This window comes from Pristiophorus japonicus, chromosome 11 (assembly GCF_044704955.1).
Source record: "Pristiophorus japonicus isolate sPriJap1 chromosome 11, sPriJap1.hap1, whole genome shotgun sequence".
Lineage (NCBI taxonomy): Eukaryota > Metazoa > Chordata > Chondrichthyes > Pristiophoridae > Pristiophorus > Pristiophorus japonicus.
In genome coordinates, this window is record NC_091987.1 from 95,133,287 (window position 1) to 95,149,774 (window position 16,488).

At 45.3% G+C, this 16,488-nt stretch overlaps 1 protein-coding gene across 7 annotated transcripts in view; it reads right to left on the minus strand.

The window, feature by feature from the left end:
- The window catches only part of mrap (melanocortin 2 receptor accessory protein), a 161,997-nt gene that overhangs the window by 2,945 nt on the left and 142,564 nt on the right, over positions 1–16,488 (minus strand). For 5 of the 7 annotated variants that reach the window (XR_011595836.1, XR_011595833.1, XR_011595835.1 and 2 more), the window contains exon 3: positions 2,048–2,246. Coding sequence is in view for 2 of the 7 variants with exons in the window: in XM_070893740.1 (XP_070749841.1) it covers positions 2,048–2,246 (199 nt within the window). In the remaining 5 variants the exon portion in view is untranslated. Of the gene's footprint in view, positions 1–1,345; positions 2,247–16,488 lie in introns of all 7 variants that reach the window. The other 2 variants (XR_011595832.1, XM_070893741.1) reach the window with 2 other exon arrangements.

Sequence of the window (16,488 nt, forward strand, 5' to 3'; positions counted from 1 at the left end):
CTGTCCTAAGTGGGGGACTTGAATAAGGACCTGCCCTTGGACAGAACTCAATGGATGGAGGGAAAAGTGAAGGAAATAATATAAAGTAGAATCATAGAATGGTTACAACATAGGAAGCCATTCGGCCCATCAAGCCTGTGCCGGCTCTCTCTGCAAGAGCACTTCGGCTAGTCCCACTCCCCCCACCCTTTCCCCGTAGCCCTGCAATTGTTTTTTCTTCGTAATTATTAATAATTTAATCATTAAAAATAAATTACCAATCTCATTTATGGAGTTTTCGTTATCATATCAGGAACTCGCACATTTAGGAGTAGTACATAATAAGACAATTAGAAAACAAAAACTGGAGATAAGGAAATATTATCACCTTTCCTGTCGTCATCTTGCTCTTTTAGTGCAGAAAGATAGACTGGTTTGATAACACTCAAATATATGTCATTATAGGACTAGAATTTCTCAAAAGCCCACCAGCGCCCGATTGTTGCCCAAAAAATCGCTACGGCTGGGAAGATAATCGCCGGCGAAAACGTCCCAGAAAAAAAATCCGCTCAATGAAAACTATGGGTCTGGCACCCCCAATCTGGACGTAAAGTGCAATTTCGGCTAGATTGGATGGTGCCTGAAGAAAATGGGCGAAAAATAAAAAAATGTTAAAAAATTTACCCCGAGGCTGCAAGTTCGGCCTAACACCAAAAAAAAATAATTAAAAAAAAAACCTAACTAAAAAATCCCCAAAACATTTTTAAATTAAATCACCCCAACAGATTTTGAAAATAAATAGTAAAAAACCAATCACTTACCTTTTTCTTGCAGATCTACTTACCTACCGCTTAGCTCTGCTGATCCTCGTGGGCGGTTTTAAATTTTTTAAATTTATACTTGCCTGCGGGCTCCCGTTCAGCCAAAAATCATGCCAGGGTGATCTGTGGAAGTTGCACGCCGGCAATCTGCTCCCCAGCGGTACTTCAAAACTGCTGGCGTGCTTCAGGAAGAGAATTTTTCGCTGACCCGGTTCTCGCTCAAAACAGCCAATTAAGCCGAGAAACCAGGCAGCGATGGAGTGCAAATTCTAGCCCTATATGTCTACCAGGCCTCGAACCTTTAGCAGCTGAAGCATGGTGCTGGTGAAGAGGCATGACATGTCACCTCTCAAATCATCTCCATCAAGACCATTGGTGATTCTATTATAAAACTGTCGAAGGTTACGCCTTGAAACACTGTCCTTCAGAAGTTCTCAAGTCACAGCATTGCAAGACATGAGATTTCTCTGAAGCCATCACTTTTTTATAAAGAGATCATTTCCAATCAGTAATGAAGTAGGAGACTAGGTAATCGTAAAACCTACTAGTGTGACTGAATCAGCTGTGTTAGTCCATTTGCACTGGACGGGCCACATGCTTCAGAATTGCCTGGGTCCCAGATCAGTTTGGACCAATTTGGTTCTGGAAACAGATAGATTTTGGTAACAAAATGATTACTGGATTTGGATGAATTTTCGTATCAATCCAACTTTTTTGTACCAATGAGCATTCTTTTTCGAACTTGTTTTCATTGTGCAGGTGAAATAATAAGAAGCAATTAGTGTTGAGCGCTGAGTATTGGAGGTGTGTGTGAGTTTTGTGAAGCCTGGAAGTTTCTGTTAACCTGGAGCTTCCACCTCAGAGACACTACTATGGAGCGTTACCACAAATGGGTTGAAATTGTGCTTTTGAATATTAGTAATGAATGTATCAGCACATTTCTATGACTATTTCAGTCTGCTTTTATTAAAAGACAGTTGAGTTATAGCCGTGTTAAGATTGTGAACAAAATAATTTTGTTACTACTGTTGCAGAGCACAATTTCAACCCATAAAATGTGAACTACAGGTATTAAGTATTTCAAGAATCCAGTGGACTATTAAGACAAACATGAATGATTCATAACATTTCTTTTTGACTACAATGCTAAATATTGTGATACAACAGGTTTTCCCCATTCCTGAGAATTGGAGGTTTATTACAGATTTTAGATAGTCTGATCATGGAATAACTTTGTTAGGAATTACAGTATTATCCATCAGTGACTGTGGTCCTTCACAGACTTCAAGGTACTTCTGTTCATTGTTGAGATTTACATTGGCCACTTTTCCATTGTCAGCTAGCAATAATGATGAAACAGCACAGTTGGACATGTTCTCTCTCTGTACTTGAAGACATTTGTTCTTGTTAAACTTTTTCATTGATTTTCTTTGTGAACGGTCACTTCTGCAGAATAGGGGGAAAATATTCAAGAATTAGGAAGAAATCTAGTTTATCATCATTTTCTGCTTACAGATATGTTCTTGGACATATTACATAGAATTACATAGAAAGTAGGGAACAGGCAATTTGGTCCAACTGGTTTAAGCCAATGTTTATGCTCCACACGATTCTCCTCCCACCACTCTTCATCTAACTATTTTAGCATAACCTTCGATTCCTTTCTCCCTCATGTGTTTATCCAGCTTCCCCTTAAATGTATCTATGCTATTCGCCACACCTACCCCTTGTGGTAGCAAGTTCCACATAATGAGATGAGATTGTCCTTGGTCTGTACCAAGGTACACTGGATCCCCTGAGCTCAGTGAACATTGGAAAATCGGCAGCACACACATGCCTGAATCCTCTTCCATTATTTAAAATGGGAGGAAAATCAGGCGGGTTTTTATTTCAGACATGTGACCTGCCTGTTCTTCTGATATTCACTTTGCTCAAGTAACCCAATGTCCTGGGCTCAAATCTAGGAAAATATCCCGTATAACCTGTTCTTATTTTATTAAGCATAAGAACATAAGAAATAGAAGCAGGAGTAGGCGTTTTGGCCCCTCGTGCCTGTTCTAGCATTCAATAAGATCATGGTTGATCCGATCTTAGCCTCAACTCCACTTCCCTGCTCGCTCTCCATAACCTAAGATAGATTTTTGAATGATAAGGGAGTCGATCTCCACCTTAAATATATTCAATGATCCAGCCTCCACAGCTCTCTGGGGAAGAGAATTCCAAAGATTCATGACCCTCAGAGAAGAAATTCTTCCTCATTTCCATTTTAAATTATGCCCCCTAGTTCTAGATTCCCCCATGAGGGGAAACATCCTCTCTGCATCTACCCTGTCAAGCCCCTTCAGAATCTTTCAATAAGATCCCCTCTCATTCTTTTAAACTCCAATGAGTATAGACCCAACCTGCTCAACCTTTCTTTGTAAGACATTACGGGGCCGAAATTGATGGCCTTACCGCCCACTGCCGCCGACTTCCACCCATTTCTGCCGACATTCCTCTGGTCAAATTGCCCAGTGCCACTTTCAACGTGGCCTGGAGCGGGCGGGAGGGAGGTGAGAGCCGCCGGGAAGCGCCCGCTGACATCAGTGGACGGCCGAATCGCGCAACTGAGCTCCCGTCCACCGAGATGCCATATTGATGCGGGCGGGGGTCGTCGGGACTCGGTGGCAGAACGGGGGTGGACCGCTGGCTGGAGGCTGGTCTGTCCCCGACGGTAAGTAGGAAGATGCTGACGAAAAGGTTAGTGAACTTTTTGTCATTTATTTCTTTACAGGGACTTACCTGGATTTGGTCCCCTGAAGGTCTTCAGATGGGTTTTTTTGTTGATGCTTTTTCTTTCCAGCTCTTCGACCCTCCATGGGCCCGACTTCATCCTCGGCGGCACTTGGGAGGCATGTGCCTTTGCCACCGAGATTGGGAGCTCCCGCCGTCTGCCACCCACATTGGCGGCGTAAGTCGTTCATGTGCCATCCGCCGACCTTCGAGAGACCTTCTTCATGAATATCCTGCCCAAAGAACCGCCAGGGACGTCAGCAGTCCTTTGGGCAGCACTTCGGCGGGCGGAGCCCTTCATCAATTTCGGGCCCATAAGACACTATTAATAAGAATAATATATAAGAACATATTGAGCTTATGACGTTTGTCCCCCTACGACTCCAACTAATTCAGCTAGAATTTAATTGCATTTTGAATAGTTGGGTTTAAATTTATTCATTTAAACCTGGTAAAATAAATAATTGTATTTATACAGTGCCTTTCATGACCTCAGGATGTCCCAAAGTGCTGAGCCAATGAAGTACTTTTGAAGTGTAGACACTGTTGTAATGTAAGAAATGTGGCAGCCAATTTGCACTCAGCAAGTTCCCACAGAGAGCAATGTGATAATGACTAGATAATCTGTTTTAGTGATGTTGATTGAGGGATAAATATAGGCCAGGACACTGGGGATAACTCCCCTGCTCTTCTTTGAAATAGTGCCATGAGATTTTTTATGTCCACCTGAGAGAGCAGACAGAGCCTCAGTTTATCATCATAGGCGGTCCCTCGAACGAGGATGACTTGCTTCCACAAGAGTTCACAGATGTTTCAATGAAGGACCCAATGTTCCAGTCCTGAACTCCAATTGAGGGGGTGGAAGATGCCTGTGCGTGGATTTTTTTTAACATGTGGTAACCATTGCATACCAGCCACCACACGGGCTTGACCGAGCTAGGCCTTTATCCAGTGGCAAGGGTTAACCAGGACGACTGAAGACCTGCTCTACTGCACACATATCGCAGTGTGGGCTGGCCCGTGCTGCCCCTGGGCCCTCGCCTCTTCTGGGCGCCGTACCCTCATTCGCCGCACCTTCACCCACGATGTTCCAGGGCCCGGCGCTTCTGCTCTATTTATAGCCCCGACCTGCGGTGGTGTTCTCTCACAGGTCATGCCTTGCCGGTGACAACATTCACTGTACGCAGACACAAAATATTTCTTCAGACTGAGAAAGGAATGAAAATTCCTTTTTATAATGCAGCGCAGCTCCAACCCGAAAAACAACATTGTTAGTAATAGACCTTTTTAAGAAAAATAAGTGAAATATATCCATTTATCTGGGGGCTGAAAGGAAAGATTGCTACAACCCAGTTATTCCCCATCATAAATTCCAGACTCAATCAGGTTGACAACAAATGAGGGTCACTTAAGTTATAAAGCAGCACTACTTGCATGGATGCTGATGTGATAGTTTTGTTTCATATTCAAGCACCTTTTGCTGAATTAAACTAAACAAAGGGGCTTGATTGGGGGCCTCAAAATCCATTCTTGCTGTCTTTCAATGTGTTTTAGACCACTAACCCATACAGAGGTGGTGTGAAAATGCACTCATTGAAAGGGGGAAAAGTCTTCATCCAGAACAGGACTTGAAGATGGAAATTAGTTTTTGAAAGATAGGAACATAGGAGTTGCTAGACAAATAAAGATCAAGGACCATCTTGTTCACCTTCCACCATCCTGGTAGTTGCAAGATGTAATTCCCTTCATAGTGCAGCGCTGGCTTCAAACAAAAAAACAGTCTCACACTATCCGTGTGATGGGACACGGACGGAGATGAGTCAAGGTTACTGTCTCTCCAGTTCAGGCACACTCCACAGGGTAGATACAGAGACATGGTTGACTTTGGGCAATCACCAATTTATCTTCTCCGTGTTGCAAGCCGCCTCCTCGCTAAGCTGAAAAGAGACAAGTGCCTTGACCACAACTGTAAGTGTGGACCCAGGCAGTTGTATAGTGCAGTATCATCAGGTTACATTGACCACTGCGTATCACGGGCAAATTGTGTCGACACCTCTATAAGCGCTGGGGACGGCATTGGTTAAAATCAGCAGCAAGCGAGCTCTTCTAGGAACACTGATCAGCTCTTTTTGAGGCTCTGTGTCCCACATTAGAGGTTATGCGCCGGGAGTCTGGAAGGTTGAGACTTACACAACTTAAGTGACCCTTATTTTTTGCCTCAGTTTAACGACTCATCCAAAAGACAGCACCTCCAACAGTGTAACACTGCCCTGGAGTGTCCGCCTAAGTTTTTGCGCTTAAGTCACGAGAGTGGAACTTGAACGCACAACCTTCTCACTCAGAGGCAAGACTCTACCAATTGAGCCGCAACTGATACGGGAGACAAAAGTGTTATGATAGTTGACTAAAGGTACGGTTGAAGAGGTTTGATGTTCAAAAACAGCACAGAAGGAGACTATTTGGCCCGTCGAGCCCATGCCAGCTCTCTGCAAGTCCCACACCCCACCTTTTCCCTGTAGTCTTACATATTTTTTTTTCCTTCAGGTACTTATCCAACTCCTTTTGAAAGCCATGATTGAATCTGCCTCCACCACCCTTTCAAGCAGTGCATTCCAGATCCTAATCATTCGCTGTGTAAAAACGTTTTCCCTCATGTCGCCTTTGGTTCTTCTGCCAATCACCTTAAATCTGTGTCCTTTGGTTCACAGCCGTTCTGCCAATGGGAACAGTTTTTCTCTATCTACTCTGTCTAGACTCATGATTTTGAATACCTCTATCAAATCTCCTCTCAATCTTCTCTGCTCTAAGGAGAACAACCCCAGTGTCTCCACTCTATCCATGTAACTGAAGTCCCTCATCCCTGAAACCATTCTTGTAAATCTTTTCTGCACCCTCTCTAAGACCTTCACATCCTTCCTAAAGTGCGGTGCCTAGAATTGGACACAATACTCCAGTTGTGGTTGAACCAGTGTTTTGTAAAGGTTCATCATAACTTCCTTGCTTTTGTACTCTATGCCTCTATTTACGAAGCCCAGGATCCCATATGCTTTTTTAACTGCTTTCCCAACCTGCCCTGCCACCTTTGCCAGATTTGTGCAGATATACTCCCAGGTCTCTCTGTTCATGTATCCACTTTAGAATTGTACCCTTTAGTTTATATTGCCTCTCCTCGTTCTTCTTACTAAAATGTATCACTTACTAAAATGTATCACGCAATTTTCTGCATTAATTTCATCTGCCATGTGTCCGTCCATTCCACCAGTTTGTATGTCCTCTTGAAGTCTATCACTATCATCCTCAATGTTCACTATACTTCCAAGTTTTGGGTCATCTGCAAATTTTAAAATTGTGCCCTGTATACTCAAGTCCAAGTCATTAATATACATCAAGAAAAGCAGTGGTCCTAGTACCAACCCCTGGGGAACACCACTGTATACTTTCCTCCAGTCCAATAAACAATCGTTCACCACTACTCTCTGTTTCCTGTCACTTAGCCAATTTGGTACCAATGCTGCCATTGTCCCTTTTATTCCATGGGCTTCAACTTTGCTGGCAAGCCTATTATGTGGCACTTTATCAAAGGCAAATGATTTCTTTCTTTAGGGAAGAGAAAATCAACCAAGATCCTCCCACTCCTTATTTTTAATCCCATGATTGTGCTGGATATGCATATGTCTAGACAGGATTGTTGCATTGATGTCCCCCCATGACTGAATTCACTGCTCACACGTGATTAATGGGCCTTATGGTAAGGTTTCAGTCAGCGATCAGCATGCATGAACGTCCCAATATGGAATTGCTGCACCTCCCTATCTCTGTAACTTCCTCCAGCCCTACAAACGCCGAGATCTCTGCGCTTCTCCAAATCTAGTCCCTTGCGCATACCCGACTCCCTTCGCTCCACCCTCGGCGCCCGTGACTTCAGCAGCTTAGGCCCAAAGCTCTGGAATTCGCTCCCTAAATCTCTCCGCCTCTCTCTGCTCCTTTAGGGCGCTCCTTAAAACCTACCTCTTTGACCAAGCTTTTGGTCACAAGTCCTAATATTTCCTTTTGTGGCTCAGTGTCAAATTATGTTAATCGCTCCGGTGAAGCACCTTGGGATGTTTTACTACTTTAAAGGTGCTATATAAATGCAAGTTTTTGTCGTTGCTGTTGTTGTTCAGGAGAGGAAGGGAACAATTAGCAAAATAGAAAATTGCAAAAATGTCCCCATTCGTGGACCTGCAAGCTTGTCTCAACTTTTTCAAGAGCATTAGATTTAAGAGTCTAATCTAAACACAGAAGCCTCCATTCAGCAGTATATAAATGAATTCACTGTTTGAGCTGAACCATTTGCTACCATTGAACTATTGACAAATTTTGATTCATACAGATTTGAGCACCATCTATTGTGCAGACGGTTTAAACCCTGGGGCACTACAGCATTCCTTTTTGAAGTATCCTATATAAGGGAATATCATTATGCTTGTATGTAGCAAAACTAGGATCCTGCGGTGGCAGGGAGTCATGCCGCATAGGCTCACTTGCAGAAGCTCTAGCTCTTATTTTACAATTATCTCTAATCATCTGTAAAATTTGAAAAATTTCCCTAGGCTTCTTAATGCGGTAACTCTTTTCTGACTCCTTTTTAAGCCATAAGTAATAGCAACAATAGCTCAACCTGAAGTAAAAATAAAACCCATGTTGCATTTTGTAAAATGCATTTGAGCAGATTTATTGCTCGCTGCAAATTATTTACTATCATGAAATCATCATACCCGAGGGCTACTATGGTCTATTTCAACTAAGGACTGAACAGCTCCATTCCATGAGAAAAATATTCCAACTGACCTTCAATGCTCTTGGAAATGGTCATAATAGACCTGGATTTTGTAGTCCTCTTCCTACTAATCCTTCTAAATGGCTTGTTGGTTAACACCGAAGGCACTGAAATCTTTATCTGTAACCCATTTTAAATTGATTCCCTCCTCTTCTGGTGCTGCAATGGATGTCGTCCTACTGCTGTATCTTCCTCCTCAGTAGCAGCAGGTTACCTTTTGGCTGCAGAGATCCCACCAGGAACCTGCACTACATGAGTATCAAGGCCCAAGGTAAAAACTGAGCCAGGGTCACAGCAGCATCAGGGTGTGAGGCGAAAGTCCCACCCTAGTAAAACCCAGCCCAATGAGTACTTCAAAGTAATTCATATATCATTTATAAATGCTTCAAGAAGTTTCAGAGAGAAGTCAGTGCAGTACTAAGGGAGTGCTGCACTATCGGAGATGCTGTCCTTCGGAAGAGACATTAAACCAAGTCTGCCAGTTCAAACATAGAAACATAGAAAATAGGTGCAGGAGTAGGCCATCCGGCCCTTCGAGCCTGCACCACCATTCAATAAGATCATGGCTGATCATTCCTTCAGTACCCCATTCCTGCTTTCTCTCCATACCCCTTGATCCCTTTAGCCGCAAGGGCCATATCTAACTTCCTCTTGAATATATCCAACGAACTGGCATCAACAACTCTCTGCGGTAGGGAATTCCACAGGTTAACAACTCTCTGAGTGAAGAAGTTTCTCCTCGTCTCAGTCCTAAATGGCTTACCCCTTATCCTAAGACTATGTCCCCTGGTTCTAGACTTCTCCAACATCGGGAACATTCTTCCTGCATCTAACCTGTCCAGCCCCGTTAGAATCTTATATGTTTCTATGAGATCCCCTCTCATCCTTCTAAACTCCAGTGAATACAGGCCCAGTCGATCCAGTCTCTTCTCATATGACAGTCCTGCCATCCCAGGAATCAGTCTGGTGAACCTTCGCTGCACTCCCTCAATAGCAAGAACGTCCTTCCTCAGACTAGGAGACCAAAATTGAACACAATATTCCAGGTGGGGCCTCACCAAGGCCCTGTACAACTGCAGTAAGACTTCCCTGCTCCTATACTCAAATCCCCTTGCCATGAAGGCCAACATACCATTTGCCTTCTTCACCGCCTGCTGTACCTGCATGTCAACTTCAATGACTGATGAATCATGACACCCAGGTCTCGTTGCATCTCCCCTTTTCCTAATCTGCCACCATTCAGATAATATTCTGCCTTTGGGTTTTTGCCCCCAAAGTGGATAACCTCACATTTATCCACATTATACTGTATCTGACATGTATTTGCCCACTCGCCTAACCTGTCCAAATCACCCTGCAGCCTCTTAGCGTCCTCCTCACAGCTCACACCGCCACCCAGTTTAGTGTCATCTGCAAACATGGAGATATTACACTCAATTCTATCATCAATTCATTAATATATATTGTTAAGAGCTGTGGTCCCAGCACTGAGCCCTGCGGCACTCCACTAGTCACTGCCTGCCATTCTGAAAAGGACCCGTTAATCCCGACTCTCTGCTTCCTGTCTGCCAACCAGTTTTCTATCTACGTCAGTACATTACCCCCATTACCATGTGCTTTGATTTTGCACACCAATCTCTCATGTGGGACCTTGTCAAAAGCCTTTTGAAAGTCCAAATACACCACATTCACTGGTTCTCCCCTGTCCACTCTACTGGTTACATCCTCAAAAAATTCCAGAAGATTTGTCAAGCATGATTTCCCCTTCATAAATCCATGCTGACTTGGACCAATCCTATCACTGCTTTCCAAATGTGCTGCTATTTCATCCTTAATGATTGATTCGAACATTTTCCCCACTACTGATGTCAGGCTAAGTGGAAACAAAGTATCCCACAGCACTATTCAAAGAGCAGTGGAATTCTCCCAATATCCAGGACAATATTTGTCACTTCGTCAACATCACTGAAACAGATTACCATGTTATTTATCTTATTACTGTTTTTGTTTTAGGATCTTTCTGCACATAATTTGTTTGCATTACAACAATGCCTACAATTTAATTTTGAAGTGTAGTCATTGTCTTAATATAGGAAATGCAGCAGCCCATTTGTGCACAGCAGTGTACCACAAGCAGCAATGACCAGATGATCTGTTTTTGATGATGTTGGTTGAGGGGAAAATGTTGGCCAGGATACCAGGAGAACTCCCCTGCTCTTCTTTGAAATGTGTTATGGAATCTTTTACGACCAACTGAGAGGGCGGATGGGGCCTCTGTTAAACGCCTCATCTGAAAGACAGCACCTCCAAAGTGGCAACCTAGAGTAGGCAAGTCTCTTTATTGTAGCTTGAACCCATGGCCTTCTGACTCAGAAGATGAGAGTGTTACCTCAAAACCAAGACTAACACATTATCAGTGCTTGAAATCTTCACAGTTCTTGCTACCTCCAGGTGCCTCAAGATGTCTGGGGGTTTGAAAGGGAAAGTTTAGCTATGTCTGACAGTTCCCACTCTGTTTTACAGGTTTTACAGGTGACCTCATTGATTCTGCGCTGGCCCTGTGGAGGTTCTAAGTAGTGCGTGTTAATTGGATAGCTTTCATTGTTTCATGCTATGTTGCAATCTCAGATAATGAGTGATCTCCTCTTATCATAATCTTCCTTCTCTGCCTCGGTCAGGTTGGTGTCAGCTCATGTGTTTGTAGCTATGGATGATTCTCTGGATATGATATTCATAGAGCTTGCTATTAATTAATACTCAAATGTATTTTATTTATCAGGTGTAATTGAACATTAATGATTTGAAGAATAGTTGTTAAGGGCGCTCAATCATATATACACAAATCGTCGTGGAGGAGAGGCCTGTCTGCCACCGCTGGGGGGGGTGCCGATCGCCGTTGGAGGGCTGGAGGCCCGGAGGCCCGATCGCCTGGTCGGAGGCTCATCTGGCTCGTCGGGCATCATCGGGGTGTAAAGATTGGGTGAGGTAGGTGAGTCGATGCCGAGGAGGAGGCCGCCGAAGGGGGGCAGTAAGAGGTCCAGATCGCCGCCGCAGGAGGCCCAGTCGTCGTCGCCGATGGGTGGTGTGGTGGGAAGCCTGAGGTAGGCCCAAACTTGTGGGATTCGCAGGGTTGGGTTTTAAGTGGTTAAGACCCCCTATTGGGGTCTATTATGTCTAGGGGAAGTTTAGACAGTGGGAGGAGGGAGGTTGAGGGTGGAAAGTTGCCGGATAGTAGAAGATGGGAGCTGTTTAGCAGGGGAACTCCCTAGGGAGCTGCCACCCCGGCGGCCATCTTACATGAAAGAACAGGAGATACAGCAGCTGGCCAACAGCCATAATGTGTCAAGGCCACCTACGGTCCTAACACCCAAGGCCCCACCCCACTGCTGGCCAAGAACGGGGAAACACTCATCAAGGACATTGAGGCAGTCAGGGCCCGCTAGAAGGAGCACTTCAAAGATCTCCTCAATCAAGACTCTGCCTTTGACTCGAGTGTTCGCGACTCCATCCCGCAGCATGTTACCCACCACCACCTCAGTAAAACCCCAACACTGCACGAGGTAGAAAAAGCCACAAGACAACTTAAGAACAACAAGGCTTCGGGAGCAGATGGAATCCCTGCTGAGGCACTGAAGTATGGCGGAGAGGCACTGCTGACGCAAATACATGACCTCATCTCTCTCATCTGGTGGGAGGAGAGCATGCCGGGAGATCTGAGAGATGAAGTGATCGTGACCATCTTTAAAAAAAGGTGACAAGTCCGACTACGGCAACTGCAGAGGAATCTCCCTGTTATCAGCCACTGGGAAAGTTGTCACTAGAGTCCTCCTCAACCGTCTTCTCCCTGTGGCCGAGGAGCTCCTCCCAGAGTCACAGTGTGGATTTCGTCCCCTATGGGGCACAACGGACATGATTTTTGCAGCGCGACAGCTGCAGGAAAAATGCATGGAACAGCACCAGCCCTTATACATGGCCTTCTTCGACCTTACAAAGGCCTTCGACACTGTCAACCACGAGGGTCTATGGAGCGTCCTCCTCCATTTCGGATGCCCCCAAAAGTTCGTCACCATCCTCCGCCTGCCCCACGACGACATGCAGGCTGTGATCCTTACCAACAGATCCATTACAGACCCAATCCACGTCCAGACCGGGGTCAAACAGGGCTGCGTCATCACCCCAACCCTCTTCTCAATCTTCCTCGCTGCCATGCTCCACCTCACAGTCAACAAGCTCCCCGCTGGAGTGGAACTAAACTACAGAACCAGTGGGAACTTGTTCAACCTACGCTGTCTCCAGGCCAGGTCCAAGACCACCCCAACCTCTGTCGTCGAGTTACAGTACGTGGACGACGCCTGCGCCTGCGCACATACAGAGGCTGAACTCCAGGACACAGTCGACGTATTTACTGAGGCATACGAATGCATGGGCCTTACGCTAAATATCCGTAAGACAAAAAGGTCCTCCACCAGTCTGTCCTTGCCGCACAGTACTGCCCCCCAGTCATCAAGATCCATGGCACTGCCCTGGACAACGTGGACCATTTCCTATACCTCGGGAGCCTCTTATCAACAAGAGCAGACATTGACGACGAGATTCAATACCGTCTCCAGTGTACCAGTGCAGCCTTCGGCCACCTGAGGAAAAGAGTGTTCAAAGACCAGGCCCTCAAAACTGCCACCAAGCTCAAGCTCATGGTCTACAGAGCTATAGTAACACCCGCCCTCCTGTATGGCTCAGAGACATGGACCATGTACAGTAGAAACCTCAAGTCGCTGGAGAAATACCATCAACGATGTCTCTGCAAGATCCTACAAATCCCCTGGGAAGACAGACACACCAACATTAGCGTCCTCGACCAGGCCAACATCCCCAGCATTGAAGTACTGACCACACTTGATTAGCTCCGCTGAGTAGGCCACATTGTTCACATGCCAGACACGAGACTCCCAAAGCAAGCACTCTACTCGGAACTCCTTCACGACAAGCGAACCAAAGGTGGGCAGAGGAAAGGTTACAAGGACACCCTCAAAGCCTCCCTGATAAAGTGTAACATCTTCACTGACACCTGGGAGTCCCTGGCCAAAGACTGCCCTAAGTGGAGGAAGTGCATCTGGGAGGGTGCTGAGCACCTCGAGTCTCATCGCCAAGTGCATGCAGAAATCAAGTGCAGGCAGCAGAAAGAGCGTGCGGAACACCTGTTCCATCCACCATTTCCCTCAACGACTATCTGTCCCACCTGTGACAGGAACTATGGCTCTCGTATTGGACTGTTCAGCCACCTAAGGACTCATTTTAAGAGTGGAAGCAAGTCTTTCTCGATTCCGAGGGACTGCCTATGATGATGATTCACAAATCATTCTACAACCTCTAAATAGTTCAGTGCATCATTTTCACAACAAAGTTAATTTATACAAGGTAGATAATTGTTGTAGGAGGTAGGCACCTTTAGAATATACCAGAATACTAGGCATTAGGCACCTGCTAGATATATCTAAACGCATATAAGTTTAAAGTGGCCACACATAAAATGGCTGCCCAGGTATGATGGGAAATCAGGTAGTCAAGCTGTGAACTGTTGAATGTTCAATGACCGAGCAATAACCCTGTGAGGCCCACTATAGGAATGCCTTGGATGCAGGATAAGAATAATGAGGAGAGAACCCATCTCCCATATTCAAGGCCATAAACCAATTAATTCCCCAGGAAGAAAGAGATAAGAGAACCCATCTCCTGTAAACAAGGTTAGAAACCAATTATTTCTCCAAGAAGAAAGAACTAGTGAGAGAACCTATATCAATCAGCCCAAGCTGACAAAAGACGAACACATGGTTCCTGAGACATGGGGGGAATTCTATTGGGTTAAAATAACCTATATGTAATCTATAATCATTGTGATTGGCTTGTGTCCAGCCGTGATGGGCTGTGTAGCTGTAGTAAAATGTTTTGTAACTGTTGTGAAACATATAAAGGTGCATGTAATCCTTTGTTCTGTGAAGAGAAACCTGGATACGGTCCTGAGTTTTTCCTTCCCGCTGAGCGTAATAAAAGCTGCTTCAGCATTGGAACCGACCCTGAGTGTTGAGTGATTCTTCTAAGAAAACACTAACGCTAACAATAATAAAATATCTTTATTCACCAAATAAATGTGCTTACCAGTTTCTGAGGACTGGCTGATCATAGATATTTGGAAGACCATTTTACATTGTTGAAAATTGCTAACCCAGTTCTTAGGTACTTTTTCTTGCACCTCAGGCTATTGTTTTGAGTAGTCTTGTCTCATTTAGCTCATTTTAAGTCAGTGAGGCTCTCCCACCTGAAGGTTGTAGGTTCAAGTCCCACTCCAGAGACTTGAGCACAAAAATCTAGGCTGACACTCCAGTGCAGTGCTGAGGGAGTGCTGCACTATTGGAGGTGCTGTCTTTTGGATAATACATTAAACTGAGGACCCATCTGCTCTCTCAGGTAAACTTAAAAGATCCCATGGCACTATTGCAAAGAAGAGCAGGGGAGATATCTCCGGTGTCCTGGTCAATATTTACCCCTAAATCAATATCATTAAAAACAGATTATCTGGTCATTATCACATTGCTGTGCGCAAATTGGTTGCCTTATTTTCTACAACAGTGGCTACACTTCTAAAGTACTTCATTGGCTGTAAAGCGCTTTGGGAAGTCCAGAGGTCATGTAAGTCGCTAAATAAATGCAAGTCTTCATTTTTTTTCTGGCATGCAGTTATGTCTGACACATTAAGCTGGATTTTAATGGGGTAGATGGGTTGGAGGCGGTGGGGGGGCTCCAAGGTGGACAGGATACCCAGGAGAACAGGTTTCCCACAGGCCCTCCCGACTTTAATGGCAAGACCTGATTTGCACGCGAGGCCTCTGTTTCCCACCGACAGCTAGCCAGATGGAAAGGCTGGCTGGCTCCGGGCAGGTAGGCCTGCCGCACAGAGGAGGGAGGAAGAGATCGGCTGGGGGCCGGGGTCGCCCTCCGGAAGATCAGGGGGAGGGGCGTGGGGGGTGGAGATCGTGGCCAATCACCCGCGGATTGGGGAAAGCCTCAGGATCATTTGGAGGGGGGCGGGGGGGAGGTGGAAAAAAGATCAGGGCCGACCTCAGCACCATCGGTGGGGGGTGGTTGGGGCTCAAGGGACATGATCGGAGGCCTTGTGAGAGGTCTCCGATCATGGGTGGGTTAGGCAGGGACCATGGATCCAGGATGTAGGTATAAAAGTACTTGCCTCCTGGATGCAGCAGTCCTCGCCTTGCTGTAACTGCCGGGTTTTACGAGGTGTTGTCACTCTGTGTCAAATATGGCTTTTCAATGGGTACTTCTGCTCTGTTGAAACCCATGAAGCCTTTCGGTTCAGGTGTTGAAAATGTCAAGGCCTCTGTGCCAGTTCAAGACGAGAAGAGGCCTTCCTGAATATGCAACTGCGTAACTCAATCTGACCAGAGCAAACAGCAGCTCAGAAACTGGTACCATGCGAATTGTAGAAGGTAGGCTAGAGGAGGGGCCTTTGCACAATGAATTACTGGGCACAAATGTGCAGGAACTAGGGCGGAGGGGTGAATGGCTCAGGTCCCAGCTAGTCAAATGGCGAGATTGCTCTCTAGTCCTGCTGTCGGGAATTTAGCTGCTGACTTCGAGGCTCCAGACTACTGACAAAGGTTGATGGGTGAGTTTATCACATGGCGAGTCAGGCTGACCAATTTCACAAAAAGGTCCTACAACCAGTATAGGACCATTATTTTAATATAATGAGGTTTTTCAATACATCTGGCGCATGTCCTGGATGCCCACAGGGACCTAATCCAATATGGAGGGTGGTGCACTTCTGGCGCGAGATGGGCACACACACGCCGCCTGACATATTGGATCTTTAGATCCCTGTTTCATGCCTGCAAAATGAGTGTGGCATAATCCAATTTCTGGGCCATTGTGTCAAAAAAATTAATTTCTTTTGGGGCTTTCATGTAATTCAGAATCATAATGATCACCATTACAAGATTATATTGTTTTGCTGACATAGACATGAACATCTGTCTGAGTATTAACTACATAGAATTCTTAGTTTTATGATCTATATAAAACGTA